Here is a 26,910-nt window from a genome sequence, read left to right as displayed (position 1 = left end):
GTTTCTAACAATTCCATTGTGGTAAGAGAAGATGATTTTTATGACAGTATTCTTTTAAATTTTTTTAGTTTTGGCTTATGGTCAGAATATGGTCTGTCTTTACAAATATTTCATGTCCATTTGAAAAGAATAAGTATTCTATTCTTGTTGGGTGGAGTGTTCTATGAATGTAAATTAGGTCCCATTAGTTTATAGTATTGTTCAAGTCTATATACAGACTTACTGATTTTCTATCTGCTTGTTCTTTGAATCATCGGTACCAGGTGTTGAAATATTTAAGTATGATTATAAATTTTTTTCGTTACATATATTGGAGCTCTGTTGTTAGGTGCATGCAAATTATTGATGGTTATGCTTTCTTGATGAATTGGCTCTTTTATTGTTAAATGTTCTTTTAAAAATATATGATATAAAACTTACCCATTGTAAGTTTCCATGAATATTAGTAAGCTTACACAGTTATGTAATCATTAATACAGCCAGTTTTAAAATAATTCCACTACCTTAAAAGATCCTTCCTCTGCATTTTCAATCAACCCCACTCCCATCCCAAGCATCAGTTAACCACTGATCTTATTTCTGTCTCTAGATTTTTGGCTTTTCTAGAAATTTCATATAAATGGAATCATACAATATATAGTCTTATAAAGATTTGGCATTTCACCTTTTGCACAATGTTTTTGAGGTTCATCCATATCTTTGTATGTATCAATAGTTCATTTCTTTTTTTATTCTTGGATAGTCCATTACATGTGCATACCATATTTAGTTTATTAATTCACCTGTTGAACATTTGTGTTATTTCCAGTTGTATAATGCTGCTGTGAACTTTTTCATACAATCTTTAGGGGACACAAATTTTCACTTCCCTTGTGTATATACCTAGGGGTAGACTTTCTGGGTCCTATGGAAGTGTATATTTAACTTTTTAAGTAACTCACTGATTTCTAAAGTGACTGTACTATTTTACATTCTCACCAGTAATGTATAAGGGTTCCATTTATCTACATTTTCAAAACTTGATGGTTCAGTCTTTTAGTATATAGACATCCTAGAGGGTATAATTGTGTTATCTTATTATGGTTTTAATTTTGATTTCTCTAATAGTGAATGATGTTTGGAATCTTTTTATATATTTGCCATCATATATCTTATTTGGTGAAGTGTCAGCTCAAATTTTGCTTATGTTGTTATTGGGTTTTTTTTTTGACTTCTTACTATTGTGCAGGTATATTTCTGTACTCCCTATTGTAGTCCATTGATCTATATGTGTATTCTTAGACCCATATCACATTGTCTTGATTACTATAACTTTACAGTAAGTTATGAATAAAGGTTGTGTAAGTGCTCCAGCTTTGTGTTCTTCCAAATTGTTTTGGCTATTCTAGGTCATTTATAATCCCTATACATTTTATTTATTTTTTAGGTTTATTTATTTATTTTGAGAGAGAGAGCACACAAGCAGGGGAGGGGCAGAGAGAGAGGGAGAAAGAGAATCCCAAGCAGGTTCCCTGCAGTCAGCGCAGAGCCTGACATGGGGCTCGATCCCACCAACTGTGAAATCATGATCTGATCTGAAACCAAGTGTCAGATGCTCAATTGACTGAGCCACCACCCAGGCACCCCAACATTTCTGTTTACTTGTTACTTTCTGCAAAACAAGCTTGCCAAGATTTTGATAAGGAGTTCAATGAATATATAGATTAATTTAGGGGAAATTGCCCTCTTAACAATTTTGAGTCTTCCAATCCACAAAGAAGGCATCTCTCTCTTTTTAAAAAATCCTTATTTATTTTTTACAGAAAGAGTGTGCATATACAGGCAGGGGAGGGACAGAGAGAAAGGGGGACAGAGGATCTGAAGTGGGCTCCGTGCTGACAGCAGAAAGCTAGATACCAGGCTCAAACCTGCAAACTGCAAGATCATGATCTAAGCCGAAGTCAGACACTTAACTGACTGAGCCACCCAGGTGCCCCATGAAGGCATATCTCTCTACTGATTCACATCTTCATTAAATTGTCTCTGCAATGTTTTGTAGTTTTCAGTATGTAGATTTTGCATGTTTGTTAAATATATTCCAAATGTATTCAAATTTTATACTATTATGATTGGCATTCTTTTCATAATTTCATTTTCAGATTGTTACTATTATATAGAAATACAATTGATTTTTGCATATTGAATTTGGATGCGTTGCCTTGCTTCGTAACGCTAATAGCTTTTTTGTAGTTTCTTTAGGATTTTATACATAGATGATCATTAGTATGTGAATGAAGACAGTTTTACTTTTGCCTTTCCACTCTGTATGCCTTTAATTTCTTTTACTTACTTTATTGCACTGGTAGAATTGCCAAAACACGATTTCATAGAAGAGGTGAGACCAGAAATCCTACTAAGTTTACAATCGTAGTGGGAAAACATTTAGTCTTTGGTCATTATGTATGGTATTAATTGTAAATTTTTCATAAATACCATTACCTGGTTGAGGAAGCTTCCTTGTATTCCTACTTCTTAAAGAGTTTTTTAAGGGTGCCTGGGTGGCTCAGTTGGTTAAGAGTCTGCCTCTTGATTTCGGCTCAGATCATGTTCTCATGGTTCATGAACTCGAGCTCCACATCAGGCTCTGTGCTGACAGCATGGAGCTTGCTTGGGATTCTCTCTCTCTCTCTCTCTCTCTCTCTCTCTCTCCCCCCCCCTCCTCAGCTTGTGTACACATGCTCTCTCTCTCTCTCTCAAAAATAAATAAATATACTTTTAAAATGGCTTATTAAAAATCATGACTGGGTGTTGGATTTTATCCAATCCTTTTTCTGTGTCTATTGAGATGATCATGTGGAACTTAATCTTCATTTTATCAATATGGTGCATTATGTTACTTGATTTTTGGATGTTAAACCAACCTTGCATCCCTGGGATAAACCCCACTTGGTCAGAGTGTGAAATTCCTTTTTACATGTTGCTGGATTTTGTTTGCTAATATTTCGTTAAGGAATTTGCACCCATGTTTGTGGGGGATATTGGAATGTTGTATGGTCTCTTGTCACACCTTTGTCCAGCTTTGGTATCAGGGTGATACCTGCTTTATAAAATAAATTGAGAAGTGAGGCGCCTGGGTGGCTCAGTTGGTTAAGCGTCCGACTACAGCTCAGGTCACGATCTCGCGGTCCCTGAGTTCGAGCCCTGCGTCGGGCTCTGGGCTGATGGCTCAGAGCCTGGAGCCTGCTTCTGATTCTGTGTCTCCCTCTCTCTCTGCCCCTCCCCCATTCATGCTGTGTCTCTCTCTGTCTCAAAAATAAATAAATGTTAAAAATTTTTTTTTTTTAAATAAATTGAGAAGTGTTCCCTGTTTCTCTCTTTTCTGAAAGAGTTTGTGTAGGATTTGTGTCATTTATTCCTTGAATGTTTGGTAGAATTCATGAGAAAAGGTATCTGGGCCTTGTACTTTCTTTGTGGGATGAATTTTAATTATCAATTCAGTTTTTTACTTGATATATGTCTTTACATATTTTCTATTCCTTCTTAAGTCAGTGTCAGCAGTTTGTATCTTCCTAAGAATATTTTCACTTAGTTTGTCTAGTTTGTTGGCATGAAGTTATTCATAATATTCCCTTATAATTCTACAGGATCTTTGTGATGTCCCCTCTTTTAGTCATTCCCAATTTTGGTAATTCGTCTCTTCTCTCCTGTTCTTGGTCAGTCTGGCTAAAAGTTTATCAATTTTGTTGATGTTTTCAAGGAACTAATTTCTGGTTTTATTTATCTCTGCTATTGTTTTTCTTTTTTCTATTTCATTGCTTTCTGCTCCAATGTTCATTATTAATGTCCTTCTGCTTACTTGGAGTTTGATTCAGCCTTCATTTTATGGCATTCTGAGGTGAAAACTTAAGATTGTTGATTTTGAATCTTTCTTCCTTTTTAATACGTATTTAAAACTATACAATATCTTATAAAGACTTCAGCTGCATCCCATAATTTTCAAAATGCTTTGTTTGCATTTTCATTCAGTTCAAAGTATTTTCAATTTCAGCTGAAATTTTTAAATTTTTTAAAAAACTTAAATTCAAGTTAGTTAACATACAGTATAGGCTCAGCTTCAGGAGTAGACTTTTATATAGAAGTATGTTGTTTAATTTCCAAATATTTAAAGATTTCCTAGATTTCTTTTTTTGGTTGATTTATGACTTAATTCCATGGTGATGGGAGATTTTGTATGATTATATTCCTTTTAAATTTATGGAGACTCATTTAATAATATAGCATACAGTCTATTCTGGGAAATGGCCCATTTGAACTTGAAAAGTATTTATTTTGTTGTGGAGTGGAGTGACCTATATATCATTTAGGTTAAGTTGGTTGACAGTGTTGTTCAAGTGATCTGTATTATTGCTGACTTCATTATATATATATTTAAATTTTTTTAAGGTTTATTTATTTTTGAGAGAGAGAGAGAGACAGAGTGCGAGCAGAGGAGGGGCAGAGAGAAAGGGACACATAGAATCTGAAGCAGGCTCCAGGCTCTGAGCTGTCAGCGCAGATCCCAATGCAGGGCTCAAACCCACAAACTGTGAGATCATGACCTGAGCCGAAGTGGGATGCTTAACCGACTGAGCCATCCAGGCGCCCCTCATTGCTGACTTTCTAATGTACATTTTTTGTATAACATGTATTTTTAGTTCTCTTGCATTTATACCTGGAACAGAATTTCTGAGTCTTAACAGGTACCTTATGGTTATAATTCTGAGAAACTACTAGGCTGTTTTCCAAAGTAGTTGCATCATTTTGTATTCCCACCAGCAATGTATGAGGGTTTCAATTTGTCCTCAGCCTCTCCAACTCTTATGATTATCTGGGTTTTTGATTATAGCCATTTTAGTGAATGTAAAAGTGGTATCTCATTGTGTATTTTATTTGCATTTCCTTGATGTCTAATGATGTTGATCATGTTTTCATGTGCTTATTGAACATTTGTACATCTTATTTGGAGAAATATCTATTCAGATCTTTTGCCCATTTAAAAAACTGGATTATTTGGGCTTATTTGTTGTTTATTATCGATTTGTAAGAGTTCTTTATATATTATCCATACAAGTCTCTTATTAGACATAAGACTTGCAAATACTTTTTTCCACTGGTGAGTTGTCTTTTTGCTTTTTCCGTGTTGCTCTTTGAAACATAAAAGTTTTCATTTTGATGAGGTTCAAAGTATCTATTTTTTTTCATCACTTGAGCTTTTGGTATCACATCTAAGAAGGCTTTATTTAACCCAACCCAAGGTCATGGAAATTTACTCCTATATTTTCTTCTGAGAGTTTTATTGTTTTACCCCTTACCTTTAGGTCTGTAGTCTATTTGGAGTTAGTTTTTCTGTGTGGTGTAGGGCACAGGTCTGGCTTCATTGTTTTGCATATAGATATCCAGTTATCCCAGCACCATTTGTTTAAAACTATTCTATTCCCATTGAATTGTCTTGGCACCTTTGTCAAAAGTAATTGACCATAAATATATGGGCATATTTCTGAGAGTTCAATTCTGTTCCATTGATTCATATGTTATCCTTATGTCAGCACCATGACTACAAATTTGAATGCTGTCATCAACCCACATACAGATTGATAGGCAGAGTAAGCATAACCTCTGTGCAATTCATTGGCTGACCATGAGGCTCAGCTACTCTAAGCATTTCATATAAGTGGAATCATACAGTATTTGTCCTTCTGTAATTGGGTTATTTCACTTAACATAATGTCTTTAAGGTTCCTTCACATGGCAACATGTATTAGAATTTTCTTCCTTTTTAAGGCTGAATAATATTCTCTGTGTGTAAAACATTGAGTGTTTATCCATTCATCCATCAGTGGTCACTTGGGTTGCTCCTGCATTTTGCTTATTGTGAACAGTGTTTCTGTAAACATGGGTGTACAAATATCTGTTTGTGTTCCTGCTTTTAAGTCTTTTGAATATATGTCCAGAAGTATAATTTCTAAACCATATGGTAAATCTATTTTTTATTTTTTGAGAAACTGTCATATTTTTTCTATAGGGATTTGTCATTTTGCATGCCCACCAGCAGCGCGCGAGGGTTCAGTCTTCTCTACATCCTCACCAACACTTGTTCCCTTTTCTTTTTTTTTTTAAATAATAGCCACCCTAATGAGCGTGAAGTATATTTCATTGTGCTTTTGATTTTCGTTTCCCTCTTGATTAATGATTTGTGCATCTTTCCTTGCACGTATTGGCCATTTGTGTTACTTCTTTGGAGAAATGTCTGGTTTATTTGCCCCTTTAAAAAGGGTGTTGTTTGTTTCTTCATTGTTGAGTTGAGGAATTCTCTATATATTCTGGATTCAGCCATTATTTCTTTTTTTAATTTTTATTTTTTAAAGATTTTTAAAAATCTTTAGTTTTGAGAGAGACAGAGACAGAGTGAGAGCAGGGGAGGAGCAGAGAGAGAGGGAGAAGCAGGCTTCAGGCTCTGAGCTGGCAGCACAGAGCCCGATGCGGGGCTCAAACTCACGGACTGTGAGATCATGACCTGAGGTGAAGTCGGATGCTTAACCGACAGCCACCCAGGCACCCCAAGCCATTATTTCTTAAGATACTTTTTTCTTTTCCTTCTCTCCTTTTGGGCCTTAAATTACATGGATTTTAGATCTCTTGATATTATTTTACAGGTCACTGAGGCTCTATTTACTTTTTCAGCTTTTTTTTTCACTCTGTAATTCCTTTTGGATACTTTCTCTTATTATGTCTTCAAGGTCATTGATCTTTTCTTCTGAAGTCTTTAATGTGTTGTCAATCCTATTTTCATTTAAAATTTTATGTTTTCATCTCTAGAAGTTCCATTTTCTTTTTAAAAATATCTTCCATTTCTTTCCCCCTTATGTTAATATTTTTCTCTGCATTCTTGAGCATATTTGTAACAGCTATTTTATAGTCCTTGTCTGCCAATATCATCTTTGTCATTTCTATGCCTGTTTCTATTGGCTGATTTTTCTCCTTGTGATGAGTCATATTTGCCAGCTTCTTTGCATACCTAGTAATTTTCTTTAATTAGAACTCTGAACATTATTATTACATTGTTGAGTGTCTGGATTTTTTTCTTCCAAAGAATATTTGGGGTTTGTTGTATCTTACAGTTTAGTTACTTGTGTATCAGCACAGTCAATTTCAAGCTTGTTTCAAAACTTAATTGGAACAGATTTAAGGTGGGATTTACTCTAAGGCTAGTTTAATCCTATTTCTAAGGTGTGACCCTTTCTAGAGGCTCAGTTAAGTGCTCTGGACATTCAGTGAGGTGTTTCCACTCTGGCTGGTAAGAACTTAAATGTCTCCTATCCTTGTATAAGCTCCAGTAATTCCTCAGTTTACAATTGGGCAATAGTTCTTTGCCCAACCTTATGGATTTCTGCTCTCTACATGCGTACCTTAGTATTCAGCAACAGACTTAATCTATGCATATTTCTGGAGCTCTTTCACTACACAGCTCCCTCTGCTCTGATACATTGCCACACAAATTCCAGTTGCCTCACGCTTCCTGTTTTGATCTCTGTCTTAATGAGACCACCATCCTCTGCTGGGGCTTCCTCATCTCTGTGCCTTGTTCCAGAAAATGCCTGTAGGCAGAAAGTTGGAGCTTTCTATTAAGACTCATTATGTTTATTTTCTTTTCTCTTGAGGATCCTAGCCCTGCATTGCCTGTTGTTCAGTGTCTGAAAACACAGATTTCATGTATTTTGTCCAATTTTCTAATTGTTTATAATTGCATCGTAGTCTGTAATTGCAGGATACTCTGTTGTAAGGTCATGGATGTTTTCAATTTCTAAACACGCTTTTGTTTTCTAATTGTGTTTTTATATGCAAGCCTCCTATTTTATAGATACTTAAATATCCTCACAAATCATCCTGGGAATGTTAATTAGAATACTGTCCAGATCCTAACTGTTTCTTGAATTGATGGTGTTTCCTTGAGGGAAATTTGCCCTGTCGTCTCAACTTGGATATCATTTTCAGGTTGTCCATCTTTTACAAATAGCTAATGAGTTGTAATTTGCTGAAAATATTTATAATAAAAGTCTACGTTAATCTGAATTGGTACTCTGTGGGGTTTCTTAGCAGCTCTGTAGGTGGGTGGCTGGGCTTCCCAGCCCACACCACAGCCATTCATTCACTGGGTGATGCTGTTTCCTCCAATAGTGGGATCACAAGGGTGTTCCCCCACATGATCTCTTCTCATGTTTACATAATTCTCACCACTATTATAATTATTATTCCAATTTCACAGTTGAGGAAACTGAAGTCCAGAGATGTTCAGTTACTTGCCAAGGTCACAGAACTGGTGAGTGAAGCAACCAGAATTAGAACCCAGAAGGTCTGTCCAACCTATACACTGTGCTGTCTCCCGCTTGCTTGACAGCTTCCAGAAAGTTCATATTATCTGGCCTATTGGTGGAACTGTTTCATGTTTTTTATTTTAGGTACATTTTCTAGTTTTAAATTTTCTTTGTTATATCATATGGCTTTTTAGAGTATTTTGAGAGTACTTATATCTTTTTATCTTGAAACTATAGCCCTCAACATTTCCCCCATATTATATACTATTTATGTTAAATTCATCTTAAGTTAAAGTTCTCACTGGAACTACTGAGACAGAAGAATAGACATTTTTGAGGGACTTCATATATACTTGGTAAAAGTAAAATAAAATTTTGACAAATTTTACTGAGACATTCCCATCAAGCAGTGCCTAAGAATGCCAGCTGCTCCAGGAAGTGCAGTTTTTAATTGGTGTCTTTGAAAGACCTGAAGTTTGTAAGATGTCTAACAGTAGAATTTGAGGCCCAGTGACATATGGGCAGAGGAGGTATTTTTGGGAGCAGTCCCTCCCCTGTACCTCTCAAATCCCTTGCAGACCCCCTTTCTCGTCAGGCGGCCCCTCCTGCACATGCTGGGGGCAGGGCCTGGGCTGGGGGCACCTCTGCCAGGACCCTGCTGATCTATGTTCTCGCCTGACACTCAGCAGCTGTCGTGGAGGCGTGGGCTGCAGGCGCTGTTCCCCATGGGCCGTGTGCAGGCTGCAGGCCGGGGATCCTTTCCCGCCTAATCCGAGGGGCACTGGCGGTGGGGAGGGAGACAGCTGGGTGTAACTGATCTGCAAAGGAATGGAGTGGTACAGGCCTCCCAGTGCTGGGCTGGGCCGTCTGCAGCCTGCCCGCTCCAGCTGCCTTGCTTTAACCCTTCCCTCTCTTACTTCTCTCTCCCCTTCATCCTGGGAATTTATGTCATCCAGCTCAGCTGAGTCCTCGGAACGTCCCTGGCTGTGTCTGCACACCTTGCAGAGGATCCAGGCTTGTGACAGCAATGTTGGGGAGGCTAGGGCAGGAGAAAGAGCCTCCAGTCTTAGAAGGAGACAGAACTCTCGGAAGGCCCAGTAGGTGAGTCAGGCGGTGCAGGCTCTGAGATCAGAGCAAGGAGGCCCTAAGTGGGTTGGAAGTCAGAGGAAACTCCCTGGAGGATGCGACGGAAGGAGTACAGGATTTGGAGTCTAGTGTTGGCTCTGCCATTGCTCACTTTGCAGGGAGACCTTGGGGAAGTCACTGCCTCTCTCTAGGGTCAGGTCCTGCCCCTGGAGATGTGGAGTTTGAAGAAGATGACCGTTAAGGTTCTGTCCGCAGTGGTAACAGTAGCTTCATTCACTAAATGCCTACTGTAGGCCAGGGGCTTTATCTGTAAACATGCTCAGGGTCACTTTGCCAGATTCTCCTTTCCATTTTAGTGATGAGGAAACTGAGTTTGGAGAGGATAAACCACGTAGCTATGCAGAGACAGAGCTGGACCCCATCATCTAGGCTCTTCCCTCAGAGCACTCTGCTCCCTCAGCTCCAACCATCCGTAAGCGATGATTTTAGCTCAGGTAGAAAGGCAGAATGCACAGCTGGCTGGGCAGCAGAGGCAAAGGCTTAGTCGGGAGCCCCAGAGCCTCTGCAAGAAGGGTGGGCTGGGCTGGGTTGGGCAGTTTGCTCCAGCTTTTCTCCTACTCTGTGCATGGCTGGAGCTGGATCTCCCGGCTCATCTGGGCAGCTTCACACAGGGTGGCAGACTCCGCAGTTGTCCGGCCTGTTCCCATCCATGATCTCACTTGACACTCATGCCAGCCCGAGCATGTAGAACCTGTTGCCCCTCCTCACAATGGGGGACTGAGCCTTGACATTTGCCAAAATCCTGTAACTGGTAACTGGCCAAAGAGAGAGAAGAGACTAGAATATTCTTTCCACTGTGCTCTCTGGCTTCCCGGAGGAAGGGGTCTCGACACCCAGCAGTCCTTTTTGTGCTTTTCCCGGTGAGAAGGAAAGTCTGATGGTGGACTCTGGAGTGACATAAGCATGGGCTCAAGTCCCGAGTCCCCCACTCTCCAGCTGTGCAGTTGCTAAACCTCTCTGAGCCATGGCTTCCTCATCTGTTGTGAATGAAATGTGGGTGAATAATGACGGAATGCTGCAGCTGGGCCTGCATCCATCTTCCCTGAGCAGAGCATAGGGTCGCACTGGCACATAACACCCCAGAAAAGGAGAACCTAGGGCCGTAGGGGACTAGTGGCCAAAGAGAAGGAACCCAAGGCTGGGGTTTTGCAGCTCAAAGCTGGTCAGAAGGCTGGGCAGGAACTGCCCAGGGAGAGGGAGGCAAAGGGCCCAGGCAAAGGCGCAGAGGCAGAAATGGATGTGATGTGGGACGAACAGGGACACAGTTTGGCTTTAGCCTGGGGGGGAGGACAGTGGCCCAGAGGAAGGTAGGTCTTCATGCCAAGTGTGGCGGCGGTTGGGGGGGTTGCGGTGTGCTGAGTAGCCAGCCTAGAGAGTGGCTCAGCTCCGGATAACGAGTTGTCCAAGCATGCAGGGGCTGGACCAGTTACCCACCATGTTGCCTACCTATCTCCTCCCCTTCCTCCCAACCCTGGGCAGCCAGGACCTCTGGGCAAAGGGCCGGCTGGGTGTGCAGTTCCAGCTTGAGAGAGACAGCTGTGCAGGCCTCCTGCCTGCTGCAAGGGATTAACTGGCACTGCCACAGTATGTTGGGGGGCACCTGGCTCCCCAGATCTGCCCACCCCTACATTCTTTAACTTCTTGCTGCCCGGGCTCCTCCCTTTCATGCTTAAACACACGTTCATACTCAGCTTTCAGTGCTCTGTGTTAGACGCTGGGGGCCCAGAATGAATAAAGATCAGGGCAGGGTCCACCCAGCCAGAGGTGCCTTTATCTGTCACTGTTCCTCCTCATGCCAGCCAGGGCCCTCTGAGACCCTGAGCTCTTCCCCAGCAAAACCCTTCCCTCTCCATTGGCTCCTTCCAGAATACTTGGTCAAATCACTGCCTTCCTCAAACCACCAAACAAATAAATCTTCCCTTGACCTCGTGCCCTATCTCTCTCTGTCCTGCTCAACCACACTCCTCAGAGTTGACCCACTATCTACCTCCTCACTGAGAAGACATATCACAGACCCAGCCCCTCTTCTTCCTGGGCACACAGTCGGACTACATCTCCCAGCCTCCTTTGCAGTTAGTTGTGGCCACATACACAGGTTCTGGGCAGAGGGATGTGAGTGGAAGAGAGCAAGCCACTTGCGTTCCCGCTCCCCCAACCTGCAGTGCATGCTTCCTGCTCCTGGCACACCTCCCAGGGGCTGGCTTGATGCAGAGGAGCATGGCGCCTTTGCAAGGCTTGTGTTGAAGATGGTAGTCCCTCAAGATAGAGGAGCCAGGGTCCTGAATCGTTTTGGAGGCAAGGTTCCAGCTACTCAGAAACACCTGTTTTTGTTTCTGTTTTTTATAGGAGGGAGAAATAAACTTGTATCATGTTTGAGCCACAGAAATGATCTGACTTGCTGTGCATTAAAAAAAAAAAAATGAGGAACTGGGGCACCTGGGTGGCTCAGCGGTTAAGCACCGATTTCGGCTCAGGTCATGATCTCGCCATTCGTGGGTTCGAGCCCTGCCTCGGGCTCTATGCTGACAGCTTAGAGCCTGGAGCCTGCTTCGGATTCTGTGTCTCCCTCTCTCTGCCCCTCCCTCAATCATGTGCAAGCGGTCTCTCTCTCTCTCTCTCAAAAATAAGCATTAAAAAAAACTTTTTTTTTAATGAGGAATTTAGTCCCCCTTCTCCTCCGTCTCCCCGTGTGGGACAACCCTGGGCAGCAGGGAAGGGGTGGGGGGGACCTAAGAGCTCTGAAAAGAGGGTTGGAAGTGGGAAAAGCGCACCTTCACGGAGACAGATTTCCTGGGTCAGGATGTGGCCAATGAATTTATACAAGTAGCATCTGACCTTCAAGTTGAAGTTGTTCCTGTTTGGCTCAGGCTGTGACTGCCATCTACCTACCCCAATTCACCAGGAGCTTGTGTGAGGTTCCAAAGCCTGTGTGGTCAGAGCCCCCTGGGGGGGGAGGGGGCGGGAGGGGGATATAAAGGGCAGGGCCACACTAGGGTGAATGTGCCCTGGGGCCCTAGGCTTGAGGGAGGAGGCTGAAGCTGGGCGAGTGCTGCCCCCACCTCTGGGGGTGGCGAGGAAAGGGTTAAGGGGTCTGGGAGCAGGATTGGCTCTCCTCTCTGTGAGGCGGTAAAATCAGCATGTCGCCTCCAATTTGCTCTGGCCTGACCTTGAACGTGAATCATTCCATCACAATGTCCTTATTGATTTCCACAGGAAGAAGATTAAGCCCAGAAAATCAGGGCGGGAACTTGAGCCCGAGGCAGGGAAAATGGGATGGTTCTGGGGCTCAAAACCCCTCGTGTTTGCAAAGACGTCACAGGGGGCCCGTAGGCTGGGCAGCCGCCCAGCTCAGCTACCAGCTCTCTGAGGGGCTGGGCCCTGGGTTCCTGTTTCCTTACCTGTCTGCTGTGTGGCCTCTGGGCTTCCCTGAAGCTTTAAGTAATGCAAAGAGATTGGGGATAGGAGAAGCCATACGTACCCCTTGAGCCTTGAATCTATTCTAATCACTTCATCCTCCCTTACACAGTGACAGTCTTTGGGACGCTCTGCCATTGAACCAGCTGGCCCAAGCAGCGAGGAAGGGCCCTCCTCAGTCCTGAAAACCCTTCAAGGGAATGAGACTGATGTAGGTGTGTGTGTATGTGTGTGTGTCCCTGCACAGGTGCATAAAGGAGGTGGATCATCCTGTGGGACTTGACCCACAATTTCCTTTCTTCATTTTCCATATCCTAGAGAGCCCACCATGCCAGTATATGAAACAGTTCTATTATAATTTAAATGGTGTGGCTGTCGTGGGTGATCTAATCATTCACATTGATAGGCATGTAAAGTTGTTACTTTTTTTTTTTAACTTAAGACAATGCTGTAATAAATAATTGGGCACCTGCCTTGTATGAATTGCCTTTTTAGATGCTGTATTAGTTTTCTATGGCTGCTGTAACAAATTACCACAAACTTAATGGCTTAAAATAACACAAATGTATTCTCTTAGAGTTCCAGAGATCAGAAGTCTGAAATCAGTTTCACTGGGTTAAAATCAAGGTGTGAGCAGGCCTGTGTTCCTTCTGGAGCTCCAGGGGAGAATCCATTCCTTGCCTCTCCCAGCTTCTAGGGGCTGACCACATTCTTTGGCCAGCGGCCCCTTCCTCCAACCTTAAAGTGCATCATTTCAACCTCAACATCTGTCATCTCATCTCCTCTCTCTGACCCCTCCTGCCTCTCTCTTCCAAGGACTCTTGGGATGACATTGGGCCCACCTGGATAATCCAGGATGGCCTCCCCACCTCAAACGTCTTACCGTAATCACATCTGCAGAGTCCCTTTTACTATGTAAAGTCATATATTCAGAGCTTTCTGGCATGAATATGTGGACATATCTGGAAGACCATCATTCAGCCTACCACAGCTGCCTAGAAATATGATGGCTTCATCAAAGGGTGTATGTATTTTTTATATAAATCACCATCTCCAAATCATTTCAGAGAACACTGATATCAGTGCTGCTGGTGGCTTTTTGAGGGCAATCCGGCAACACTGATCAAGGTTTAAATTCCTCACCATGTCCTGTCCTTTCTAAAGCACAGGGCATGGGATCATGCTGGCTGATAATGGGTGCTTCTTGTGAATCTTACACTAAAATGTCTGAATCTAAAAGAGTTGGTTTCCCAGGAGGCAGCTGGGGGATCAGGACTGGGATATTTGGCCAAAGGGCTGGAGTAGGAGGCTGGCTTCCAGGAGGAGCAGGCAGGAGGGATGCCTGGGTGGAAGTGAAGGTGAGGTGAAGAGGCAGAAACATGTGATTCCAGTGGTGGGTGTGACCATCAGGAGTGAGGTCCCCAGGAGTACACAGTGGGGGCAGGGCAGGTGCTGAGGGGGTCACAGTGCTGGGCACAGGTGGGGCAGGACAAGGTGGGGTGACCTTCAGGGCCATAAAATAGAGTCTTTTCTTCACAGCTGAAACTCCTTCAGATTCAAAGCAAACCTGACACCCTGAGAGATGCTCAGAGGCCTGATATCTTTCTGTGGTTTATTGGATCTAGAACCAGAATACAGATACAAGAACAAAGAGGCTGCAGGAACAGCTGGGGACCATCTTGGCACAGGCCCCTATCCCCAAACCTAGGGACACTAGGGCAGCCACATATCCCCAGACATACCAGAGCACTGCTGGGGCCTGAACATCCTGGCCTGGACCCCAGCAGCACACAGTGGCATGGGGAGGTGGCCTACAGAGTGGGGTGTGAAGGGGACCCTAGACCTGGCTTTAAGAAGGACACTCTGGTTCAGAGACAAGGTTCTAGGAGATCAGCTGTATGTAGGGCTTGCATTTTCCACTGATAGACGCTTTCCTGCTAAACAGTCCCATGATGCAGAGAGCTAAGAATTGGCTGAGCCACAAAACTCACAGTCAGGCCCCTCCAGAGACCAACTCTACTATGTCCTTGGAGAGAAGGCACATTGCAAAGCCAGGCACTGCCCTTGCAGGCTGAAGGTACCATTAAATAACCAAGGCTCCTGCCCACACCTCGCAAGAGCCAGCTCACCTCCAGGAAGGCTGGCTGTGGGGGATACGTATAGAGCAGGCATGGGTCTGTTCTTCTAAATCCTTTCCTGAACCGCAGTGTCAACAACAGAATACGAGGGCATCCCTCTTGGGGCTATAGGGGACTTGAGGGTCACCAAGCCCCCTCCCCAGTCTCTGGGCCTGACCTCACAACACTGCTGAGAGGACCCCGGCCTGGGAACCCACCCTCTATGCTTCTGGGAAGTCCTCCTGGGCAGCTACTCACAAGCCTGTGTGTTGTAATTAAAGTCTCCCTTCCTTTTACTGTCTCTGTGGTTCTTCCCTGGTAGAAAGGGCCAAAAGAGAGAATGGGCCACCACATCCTGGCCCTGCACGTGGTCTTGGGTCTAGCTCTGGTCCTTCCTTCTCAGGAAAGCCTTCCCCCTCTCCACTTGTAGCCAGAGTCATGGATTCCCACATCCATGCAGGGGCTGGTGCCCCCAATCTAGGGCCCATTCCAAACCTCAGCCAAGGACAGAGCTGAGTTCCCTGACCCCTCGGGTGTGGCACTTTCCCTGTATGCAGGAGAGGGAGGCCAGAGAAAGAGCCGGTATGGGTGTAGTCACGTTCTGTGCCTCTGCCTGGCATTCCATGCTCAGCACATACCAGCTCTCTACTCCCCAGGAGCTTCCCCCTGCACACTGGGCCAGCCAGCCCCCAGGTCTCAAGACCACTGGCAGGCGCAGTCGGTGGGCTCCTGCACTGTGTAGGGCACCCAGGTGGCGTTGGTGGCACAGAAGAGCTGCACAGAGCGGCGCTGCAGGCCCACCTCCCGGCAGCACTTGCAGAAGCGGGCGTAGGTGTTGATGTTGTAGTTGTAGATGCTGGCGGATGGGCATCTCCCGTCGCAGGACACGAGGTTCACCTGGAGACAGGCAGGCCAGTGAGGCCCACTGTGTAGCCCCGCCCCCCCCAACCCCCTCCCACCACCACTCGGGCGACACTCACAGGGGTGTTGCTCCTGCATTCATTCTTTCGGATGGTCATACGGATGGTCACCTTCTTGCAGGAGCGCCCATCCTCTTTACCTGGGGGGACAGGCTGGGTGAGGCAGCTATGGCTGAGAAGTGCTGGCAGGGGGCAGCAGGATGGGCCAGACTGGGGCAGTTAGTGTCATGCTAGAGGGTCTCTCTACTGGTGTTAGTGCCCATGCATTAGAGCCCCTCGCCAGCAAAGAGAAAGCCTTCTAACTCAGTGCCCTGGAAAGATGTGGAGATGGCTAGGGCAGGGGAGAAAAGGAACGATGTCTGGATGGTCTCAGGGGCTCTTGGCCAGGGAGGAGGAGAAGGATCTGGAGACCAGGTGGGCTGCTTCCCCACCCCACCCCCAAAGCCTATCTCTAATCCTTGCCCGTGACCCTGGTCATCCCCCCCCCCCCCACTCCCCTTGTGCCTCTGGCTCAGCTTCAGCATTCTGACTCTGAGAGGGCTTCTGGGTAAAGAATCTGCAGTTTCCTGGATGTCTGGAAACCCCAGTCCCGAGCAGATGCTTGCACGCCTCAGGCTCACTGGGTTTCCTTTATCCATCAGACAGGGCCAGGGATTTGCCCACTTCACACAGTTGTCACAGAGGTGGAAAGTGATAAGCAGGTTCCTCTGCCTGGACCACGTCTCCCACAGACAAGCGAGCTCAAGGCCATTCCTGCCCTCACTGGCTCAAATAGCTCATCCTTGGGCCCTTCCTTCACCACTCCTGAAACTATAACGCCCGCCCTCCCTGCACCCTGTGCTCCCTCCCTGCCCCCTCCCTTGCCTTATTTCTATCTGGGGCACTGTCACCATCATGTCCCCAGTATGCTGAGGAAACGGAAGCTTTGGGCCTTCCTTTGAATGGCCCCTTCCACAACTTGTGGATTCTTTTTTCTCATTCTCAATGAATACTCGCTTTCACACCCTGATACAGGACTTGTAAGTTTGTGTTCTTTCTCTTATGAGGCCCCCCAAGTTGCATAAGTTTCAATCCCCATAAAACTGGATGCATCCATCACATATATTTGACTTATTATGCGGGGCTCTCCCACTACAACATCAGCTCCATAAAGCTTTATTTATGCTGTGTCTGCAGTGCCTAAAACAGGGCCTGGCATATTGATGCTCAATAAATATTTGTCTGATGCATGGGCTCCCTCTGTCACTAAGGGTGCCTGCCAGAAACAGGGTGGAATCCTTTCTTGTGGCTTCTTGGCCTCACCACAGTGGGTTTCCTATCATCCCAGTGGAGGACTCCTGGCCAGAGCTAAGTTCACTTTTTCCTCCTTCCCTGCTTCCAGGAGGCAAGAGGACCAAGGGCTGTCCCGGCCAGGGCCCTCGGGGTCCCAGACCAAGGCCAGCTGAGTGACAAGTAGGAGCAAAGTGGTGGTGGCATTCGGCATTGATGGGTCCAGGAGAGGGGGAACCGCTGAAGCATTCCCACGCAAGCCCAAGGGATGAGGCTCGCTACCCAGCATGCACTGTTGGCCGAGAAAGGCCTTTGCCAGAGGCAGGGAGCAGGGGCCCCGCCCTCCCCTCCCCCACCCCCAGAGCTGGGGCCACCTAGCAGAAGGAACGTTGTTAGGAATAGCAACGTGGCTGCATGCCTCAGTCCTGTGGGTTTCCGAGAGGAGTACCTGGGTGGCAGTGGACACTAACCCGTGGAGGAGAGGCGGGGCTAACGGGGACCACAGGAAACAGGGTCCCCGGGGAACCTGGGGAGAGGGACATGGGTCGTAGGTCACACGGGAGCACATGGAATATTCAGGGAACATGAGTTGCGGGTTGGAGATCAGCCAATGAGGCACTGAGCCCAGCTTCCTTGCAGTATGCGAGGTGGACACAAAAGGGTGTCAAATTCTACATCCCTCCAAAGGACAGTCTGAGGACCCTAGGGAGAGGGGAGGCGTGTAGACAAAGGTCCTAAAGCTGACTAGAATGTGCATGCTTATGTGGCTCAGGCTGCAGGTTCCAGGGGCCAGGTGTGAGTCCAGGTCACTCGGACTGAGACAGCGACCCTGTGGGCCTGAATCCCCCCCCCACCCCCTGGCGGGAATCTCTGAGACAGGGCTCCTGACCACAAGGAGAATTCACCTGGGGGGCTTCTGGGCTCGGGGTCTTGGCAGGGGCAGGAGGAGGCAGAAGAGCTGATGAATCTCTGACCTCCTGGACTCAATAGCCCAATGTCCCCTGTCTCCATCAAGAAGTAAAGGCCTTTTGTTGGGATAGGGACAGGAGCATGGGCTCTGCCCACCCGCATATCTGTGCCAGTGCCGTGAGCCCCATGGTAGCGGTGTTATCCCTTCATCTAAACCCCTGAAGAACTAGCACTGGAGGTGCCAGGCCAGGAACCCGGCCCTCTGAGCCCTGACAGGATACCCTGTCCCCCGACCAGGGACCTCACCCCTGGGCCTCCACCGTGCTCACTCACATGTCCTGCAGCATCCTTCCAAGGAAGGTACCACTGAGCCCCCAACCTAGAGGGAGAGGAGGGGAGGTGAGTGGGAGAGCCCGTCCCAGGCCAGAAGCCAAGATCCCAGCAAGAGGCAGAAAAGGCACAAGAGCCCTGACTCAGCTTTTCCTCCCAAGATGCCCCAGGGCAGGTATGCCAGGCCCTGCTGTCCATCAGGCCCTGGCCAGAGGGAGAAGGCGCCCCTGGGCTGGCCATGGGAGAGCCACAGGGACTAACCTGACTGGCTGGGCCACTGGCATAAAAGTTGCCAGTGGCCCCAGTAAGACCGGAGGCTGGGTTAAGATTGTGAGATCCTCCCATCTTTCCAGTGGCGGCTTCCCTCCTGCCCCACCCTGTGCCCACATTAGTGCTTCCTGCACAGAGGGTCCGAGAGGGGAGCGATGCAGGGGCTGACCCATTTGGGTCAGTGGCCTGGGCTCCATCCCAGCCCAGCCCTGGATAAGTCATCCTTTTTCCTCTGGGCTCCATTTTCCCACCTTTAAAATGGGTGCAGTTATCCCTTATAGCCCTCCTCCTCTATTATGAAATGGATAAAACAATGATGTGACTGTTCTTTGTAAATAAGTATTGTGTGTGTGAGCACATGCATGTGACTTTGTGGACATATACATGTGTGGTTTTGTAGTGCGAGTGTGTGTGACTGGGAGCGTGTGTACTTGTTTTTAAGATCAGAAACCTTTCGATGTCCAGTATCAATCTCAGGAACCTTCCTCATTTAACAATAACCAAACCCCCCAGAAATCCTTTTCCTTGAGGTGTGTGCCCTTAGTGACAGCTGTCCCTGCCAGTGCTGTTTTGGCTAGTGGTAGTGCCATTAGAGCATCAGAGGACTGAACTGTGCACCTGCATGGCATGTATGTGACGTCTCAGAACATGTGAGGATGTATGTTTGCATACATCCGTGTGCGGCTGTGTGTGTGACGCATGAGGATGTGGGGTGTGACGCGGTCAGAGCAGGAACATGGAGAGATGTGGAGCTGGGGTGGCAGGGCAGGTATGGCCTCCAGGGAACCCCTCTTCCCTCACTTCTGCACACAGGAGCCCCCCACCCTGCAACGCCCCCCGCCAGTAAGACAGGTGATACCCCTGGCTTCAGGCCATGCTGTGAGGGGAGAAGGCTGGCACTGACCTTGGCACACTCGGTCTCGTTGAGTGGCGGGCAGCTGATGGGTGAGCGGACAAGCACAGCGCCCAGGGGCGTGTTGCCACAGTGATGGCGGGTACAGTTTGCGATCCAGGACGCCCCAGGCTGGAGGGCACAGAGGTGGACAATGGGAACTGGGTGGCTAGATGGTCTGAGTGAACAGACAGGGCACAGCTCTTGGGCACAGGTGCTGCCCAGGACCCTGTCTGTGCCTAGCCCTGAGCCCGGCTGCCTCCTGGGATGCCCTCCCAGGTGGGTGGTTAAGGGGCTGCATACCAAGAACAGGGAGGTGGTGCCGTTGGGGAAAGTGAAGAGGCAGGACACATTCCTACAGGAGCCACAGCAGGCAGCCAGGTCCCGTGGATGCTCGTACTCCTGATTCTGCAGGACAGGGCGGGACCAGAGGGACCTCAGCCATGTGCCCACCTCCACCCTCCTGCTTTCCTACTGTCTGATGGTCTCTGAGCCCCAAGCCCAGAGAAGGCCCCCCTGTAGATGCTCAGAAAGGGAGCTCGCTCCCAGCCTCTTATTTCAGACAGGAAGGTCATCCCTTAAGCTTCCTTTACAGTAGTTCCTAGACCCATTCCCAGTTGACGAAGAGCATTTCCACCCCTTTCAAAGACAGCACTGCTGGTGATTAAGGGTGCTGGTTTTGTTTCCACACAGACCTCAGTCTGAGTCCCGGTCCCTGTGGGAATTTGTACAAATGACCGGACCTCCCTAAACCTCAGCTTTCTCATCTGACAAATGGGAATAATGCCAGCCCCTTTTAGCTTTTACTAGAAGCCAGTCGCTATCTTAGATACTGGGTGTGCAGAAGTGCACAAAGGGTAACAACACAAACACACAAACCAAAGCAATAGGGAATGTACCAGTCGTAAGTAGGTGCTTCATAAATACGTCTTCTGTCAAATACTCGCTCTTGCCAGACCTTCACTCCTGCCGTTCCCCTCCTGGCCTCTCCCAACCCCGCCCGTTCTCAGCACTTTCTACAGAGGTCTCTGAAGGTCCCCTGCCCGCACCATGTCTCCTCTTCAGACTTGTCTAGAAACCTTGAGACTCCTCTGATTCCTGGAGCATCAGGGATCACCCAGGCCAGCCGCTGCCCCTGCCCACCCCCATCCTGCGCCGCACCTACCGCCTCACAGTGCACGTCACACAGCACAGAGGTGGTGTTGATTTGGTAGAAGCTGGTAAGAGGGTCGAGCACGTCAGTGCAGCGGGAGGTGTGGCACACGCCATCGGCCGAGAGTTCCACCACGGTCTGGCCCGGCAGCATCACCCCCAGCTCACGGCTCAGGCACACGGGGGCCTTCACTGGTTGGGCGTGCAGGATGGCAACAGTCACTGGAGCCCAGCATGCACATTGGGCCCAGCCTGGCTCTACCCCACGGGCTTCCCTTCCCCACTCACCGCACTCGTATTTGGCACATCCACACACGTTCTCCACGCTGTGCAGGAACTCCTCGTCCAGCTGGGACTTCTCCCACTGGGTAGGGCAGAGGCAGTCAGCACCCCACGCTGGGGAAGCCCAGCCCTGCCCTTGGGAGCAGTCTGCCACCGGGGCCCTTGTCTCTATCAGCTGCCTCCTCGAGGTGGGTGGGGAGGGGCTGGCAAGCTCCGGCAAGCTCAGTCACTCCCCAGCCAAGGGAGAAATTCCCAGTATGGCTTCCCCACTGAGGATCACTCCCCGACGTCTTCTTCAGGGACTTAGGCCTCTCCTCTCATCCCAAGAACCCACGGGCCGCATCAGGGAGGGACCATTGCATGGCTTCCAGCCAAGAACCCAGCTTGGCTCACACTATCTCCCTTCCTCCTTCACCAGTTGAAGGGAGGAGGGAGGAGTGGGGGAGAAAATGAGAGGAAATGTGTGCTGGGGGGTAGGGGGTGAGGAGAATATATAAAATCTAGAAAATTGTGAAAAAACTTTAAACATAACTTCACATTTCTTACAGTATTTTCCCTTCCCTCAGTGGCTGTGCAGTCTGGTGGTTAAGGGCATGGCCTCTGGAGTCAGATTTCCTGGGTTCTAATCCTGACTGTGATTTACTAGCTTCACGATCTGAACCTTAGCTTCCTTGTCTGTATCACTGAGCTCATCGTGGAATCAACCTTGTTGGTATGACACTATATACACAAGGCCCAGGAACGTTCCTGACATATAGTTAGCTCTCAATAAGCATGAGCTGCCGTAAAAAGTATCATCACCTTCATCATCTTCATCCCCACCATCCCCACCATCATCATCTCCACCATCATCATTGTCCTTGCTCATCACAATGCTGAAGCATCCTCACGCCCACTCTATAAATGAGGACACTGGGCTCAGAGGGCAGAGCTTAGGACAAGAATGCCAACTTGTGATCCACGGCTCTTTGCACTACATTAAAGGAATAGGGTCTCCAGGGGATGGGAAAGAGTGGAAAGGAAAGGGGGAGGCAGGTCATAGATGGCGGGGAGGAGCAGGGTCTCCATACCAGGTGGCACCGGGGCACCGGGATTGTGTCGCAGTCACACTCTGAAAAACAGGAGGGGCCAGGACCCGTCTCACTGGAGACGTCCAGGTGGAAGTCTCCCCGGGCCTCCATGCCGCTCACTCTGGCACAGCCTCAAGCCCAGTTGGGATAGGGACTGGGGTGAAGAAGCCAAAATCTCAGCTTCCCTCCAGCCTAGCCCAGCATGGGAAGTGCAGCTTTCCTGGTAGGGCAGGTGGGGGCAGTGATGGGTCCTAAGCTCCACCAGAGGCGGGTGAGGAGAAACAGGCCGACAGACCAATCACAGGTGTCCTTTGTCATCTGGGCTTCATTCCGCCCCATCCTCCTGAAAACCCTTTCTAGAGCAGATGTGGAGCCTCTCCAGGAGGGAACGCATCAAGGGCGGAACTTCTAACCAGGGGCACGTCCTGTTGGAAGGCGACTGCTGTGGCCCCACTAGCAAACTTAACAGACACCACGTCAGCTCGAGCTTCAAGGTAAGGAGAGCTCAAGGTCACAGTGCCTGTGAAACGCTCTCCCGGGTCACTCAGTCATGTTTACTACATGCTGAGGCTTTTCTGTGCTCTGGGGACAACACAATGAGTAAAATAGACTAAAATCTCTACCCTCATGAAGCTTACATTGCAGGCCTGGAAAAAGACAGTGAAATAAATGCAAAATAATTTCTCAACTCTTTTTCAATAACATTTTATATAAAGCTCACTGGTATTCACTATTGATCATTGATGCTCCCAAAGGAGTTTGAGGTAATTTTTGTTTGTTTGTTTGTTTGTTTATTTATTTGGGGGGGTAGGGGCGGAGAGAGAAAGCGGATCTGGAGCAGGCTCTGCAACAGCACAGAGCCCGACATGGGCCTCGAACTCACAAACCGTGAGATCACGACCTGAGCCGAAATCAAGAGTCAGACACTTAACCAACTGAGCCACCCAGGTGCCACGGAGGTAAATTTTAACAAAAATCATGCTTACTAACAGACAGCTGCAATAAAGACTTGCTTTAGAAGGAAAAACCTTTTGGGAACAAGGAACTTGATTTTTCCCTTCTTTTGTCCTGAGGAGAAAAAGGTGTAGGAATGCTAAGCACCCAGAGATCAGATGCAGGGCGAGGAAGGTGATTTTGGCAGCTTCCATCTGGGGATTCTGGAGGGACAGTGGTGGGTCATTCCTCCCCTCCCTTACTCTTCACGGGGGCCCTGGATCCCTGCCTTTGGGGAAGGGCATCCCTGGCCAGGGACTTACCACAGGACTTGTAGGGGCAGCAGCGGTCTGGGCTCCACACCTCCACTAGAGCAGTGCCCATGCCACACTGTACTTGGGGACAGCGGAAGCTCTCACACACTGCGAGGGAGGGGAGGCAGGGGACACATCAGCTGCAGATACCTGGAGCAGAAATCCCCAGAATGCAACATTGGCTAAGGAGAGGGCTCCTCCTTGGGTTCCCCCCAGTGTCCTCAGACACCCTCCAGGGCTAGAGTCCTGGGAAGAAGTCTGGGCTCCTGGAGTCTCTCCATAGAACTCCTACTGGAAGACATAGTTCCACTCTGATGAGGCATTAGCGATATGACAATGTCAGAACCTTAAAGACACTCCGCTGGGCCTTCCCTCCCCTGAATTCTGTGTCACCCTGCGAGTAGTCAGGTTAGGATTATCAAAAGAATTATGAGGTGGAGGAAGAGAAGGACCTTTGTATAGTGTCAAAGTAATGGGTTACTTTCTGGCTGAGAGAGGAAAACTGCAAATGTAAGAGGGAGGCATCTGGCAGTCCCCACCGTAATCCAGGACCAACATTAGCCTGAGTTGCGGTGTCTCAACCAGCTAGTCTGTATCTCGTGATGTGATGTACGTTGAAGCTCGTGTTCTGTCGAGCCCCACACATAACTTGAATCCAGCGGGTCTTAGATCTAATTTCTAGTTTATAGGAAGCACAGAGGATGGGAGGAGCAAGGAAAACAGTTCCCGGAGGAAGCAAGTGGATAAATCTAGAAGGGAGGACTTTCTGCAGGACCACAACCCAAACTCTACAATTCCATGTCATGCAGAAAAAGATGCTTATGCTAGATTAAATGATATTTAAGAGATCACAGGTCCTGGGTTGGACAAACCAGGAAAATCATGGATGGGGTATGATAGAACTTGAAATTTTTAACATTAACTGAAAACAGCTGGTTAAAAAAGAGCATGTGCACATTGTTGACGACATGGATAGAGCTAGACGGTATGATGCTCAGTGAAATAAGTCACACTGAGAAAGACAGATACCGCATGATTTCACTTACGTGTGGAGTCTGAAAAACAGAACAAATGAACGAGAAAACAAACAAAAAAGCCAGACTCTTAACTGCAGAGAACAGGGGCGCCTGGGTGGCCCAGTCGGTTGAGCGTCCGACTTCAGCTCAGGTCGCGATCTCACGGTTCGTGAGTTCGAGCCCCGCGTCAGGCTCTGGGCTGATGGCTCAGAGCCTGGAGCCTGCTTCCGATTCTGTGTCTCCCTCTCTCTCTGCCCCTCCCCCATTCATGCTCTGTCTCTCTCTGTCTCAAAAATAAATAAATATTAAAAAAAAAATTAAAAAAAAAAAACTGCAGAGAACAAACCGGTGGTTACCAGAGGGAAGGCGGGTGAGGAGCTGAGTGAAATAGGTGATGGGGATTAAGATACAAACTTGCAGTTATAAAATAAATAAGTCACGGAGATGAAAAGTACAGCGTAGGTAATATGGTCAGTAATATTGTAATGACATTGCGTGGTGACAGTCGGTGACTACATTCATCATGGTGAAGACAGGGTAACGTCTTCTTGAATCAGTATGTTGTACATCTGAAACTAATATAATATTGTACATTGATTATACTTTAATAAAAACAATAAAACATAAAATAAAAAAGAGCATATACATGCTTATTTTGGTTAAAACACACACATATGAAGGCATAGAGACTATTTGGAAGGATATATACTCAAGTGCTGACAGTGGAAGCAGGAAGAAAGTATTTTCACTTTCTTATCTTTACTTGGATTCTGTACTTTATATAAGGCATATATAGTGCCTCTATAATAAAAGTACAATGAAGATTGGGAGAAGGTAATAATATCAATAGCCTCCTTATACTGAGCACCTCTGTATCCCGAAGACCATCAAGTATTTCATATATTGTCTCCAGGCTTCACAACTGCCCCTCAGGGGACATACTATTAGCACCTCATTTTACAAATGAGGAACCTTGGCTCAGAGAGTTCGTGACTCGCCCTAGGCCACACAGCCAGAAAATGGCAGGACTGGGGTGCAAAACCATGACTCACTGACCCTGCCTGTACTCACTGCACATGACCAGGCTTTCTCCTGAGAAGCGTGGAGAGACACGTGAACAAGAGAGGGGGGTGAAGTGGAGAGAAGAGACGCGCAGAAAAAGGAGAGAGAAGACGAGAGGAAGGACATTGAGATCATCATCAGACCATCTTTGTAAGCTGGCCCCACTTTTGGGACCACTGGCCTCTGAGACCCCGGGTGGAGCCGATTGGCCCGGTGTGGACAGCGCATCTGGGGAACGCTCCATGGGAAACCTACACTGTTTCAGACTTGGTTCCTGACACTTGAAGCAGTCGGCGTTGCCCCTGGAGTATCCTGGCAGACGGTCCTCACTGGCACCGCTCTGTGCCCGTGAGGTTCGCTCACGTTTTTCCCACAGTCAATGTGCAGTTTTTGCAAATGGGGTCATCTTTAAATTTAACCAGTCTGTTAATTCTTATCCATCAGGTGTTCTTCAGGTCTCAAATGCTGGCCGTACTATGTCACCTAGGTACTATTAAGGTACTAGGTACATAGTACACCCTGTATTAAGGTACTATGTCCTGTAAAATTATCAGAAAGGGCCGCGCTTATTTGCAATTGCAAAACCAAAGAGCTTCAGAGGCTTCAAGATGCAGGGTCGTCAGGGATGCAGCCTCCATGTGCAGATACCAGGGTAATACAGTGACAAAAAAGATTGTGAAGCAGGGGCCTGGGGTCAGAGAATGAAGACTGTAAATCAATGCTAGGAGGATTGGGGTGGCCTCAACCCAGGCCTGTCCCTGGCCCTGGGCTGGGTGGCCATGGAGGGGACAGGGAACCTCTTCATGAAGCCTCAGAGCCACCCATGTCACAGCCTAGAGCCCACACCATCCGGCTCCCCTGGCCTGGCCCTGCTTCCTCGGGTGGGGTCTCATCATGGCTTTGGCTACTTCATGCTTTGGTGCTCACTACCTGGGGGCTCCCTGTTGCTCCCTGTTGAACTCCCACGGTCCTGAGGTGAGGGCATGGTGAAGGGGCCTGGTGGCACCTAAGAGTCTCATGCTCTACCCACTGAGCTAGCCGGACAGTTTCTGGTGGCACATAAATGTCCCTGGAGCCCCTTACGGTTAGGTCCCCATGTCCAGCTGGGACTCACCACACTGGTACACAGGGCAGCAGAGCTCTGTGGTGTTCCTGTCCACGGTGAGCGCCTCTCCTTCCTGACACTCGGGGATGGGATCTGGACAGTCGCCGCAGGCTGAGGGGGGACAGGGGCCACGGCTGTCACAGGTGGTCCCCCCACCCCGGGTATGTGGGGGGGGACCTAAAATCCAGCTGTGACAGGAGTTGGACTAAAGTAGTGTGTTGTGGCTTCATGGGGCCTGTCCTGGAGAAAGAATCTAGATCTTTCCTGTCAACCTAAAGTCTTACACTGAACAAGCACCAACTTCCTCGTGCTCAGTAATATACAGGATGAAGCTGGGGTTGGTTCTCTTCCTCCTTCACTTCGCTCTGAACAGGAATCT

At 47.6% G+C, this 26,910-nt stretch overlaps 1 protein-coding gene across 1 annotated transcript in view; it reads right to left on the bottom strand.

The window, feature by feature from the left end:
• Window positions 1–14,512: 14,512 nt before the first annotated feature.
• The window catches only part of OTOG (otogelin), a 90,794-nt gene continuing 78,396 nt past the window's right edge, over window positions 14,513–26,910 (bottom strand). Inside the window, exons 46-55 of the mRNA XM_042959616.1 lie at window positions 26,541–26,642; window positions 23,358–23,456; window positions 22,102–22,142; window positions 21,038–21,113; window positions 20,763–20,941; window positions 19,901–20,005; window positions 19,610–19,729; window positions 18,439–18,484; window positions 15,988–16,067; window positions 14,513–15,904 (exon numbers count right to left, since the gene is read on the bottom strand). Of these exons, the coding sequence (XP_042815550.1) occupies window positions 15,704–15,904; window positions 15,988–16,067; window positions 18,439–18,484; window positions 19,610–19,729; window positions 19,901–20,005; window positions 20,763–20,941; window positions 21,038–21,113; window positions 22,102–22,142; window positions 23,358–23,456; window positions 26,541–26,642 (1,049 nt within the window). The 3' untranslated portion in view covers window positions 14,513–15,703. The remainder of the gene's footprint in view (window positions 15,905–15,987; window positions 16,068–18,438; window positions 18,485–19,609; window positions 19,730–19,900; window positions 20,006–20,762; window positions 20,942–21,037; window positions 21,114–22,101; window positions 22,143–23,357; window positions 23,457–26,540; window positions 26,643–26,910) is intronic.

This window comes from Panthera tigris, chromosome D1, assembly GCF_018350195.1.
Source record: "Panthera tigris isolate Pti1 chromosome D1, P.tigris_Pti1_mat1.1, whole genome shotgun sequence".
NCBI classification, from domain to species: domain Eukaryota; kingdom Metazoa; phylum Chordata; class Mammalia; order Carnivora; family Felidae; genus Panthera; species Panthera tigris.
Note: the sequence above shows the minus strand (reverse complement) of the source record. Positions and strands in the feature narration are given on the sequence as shown.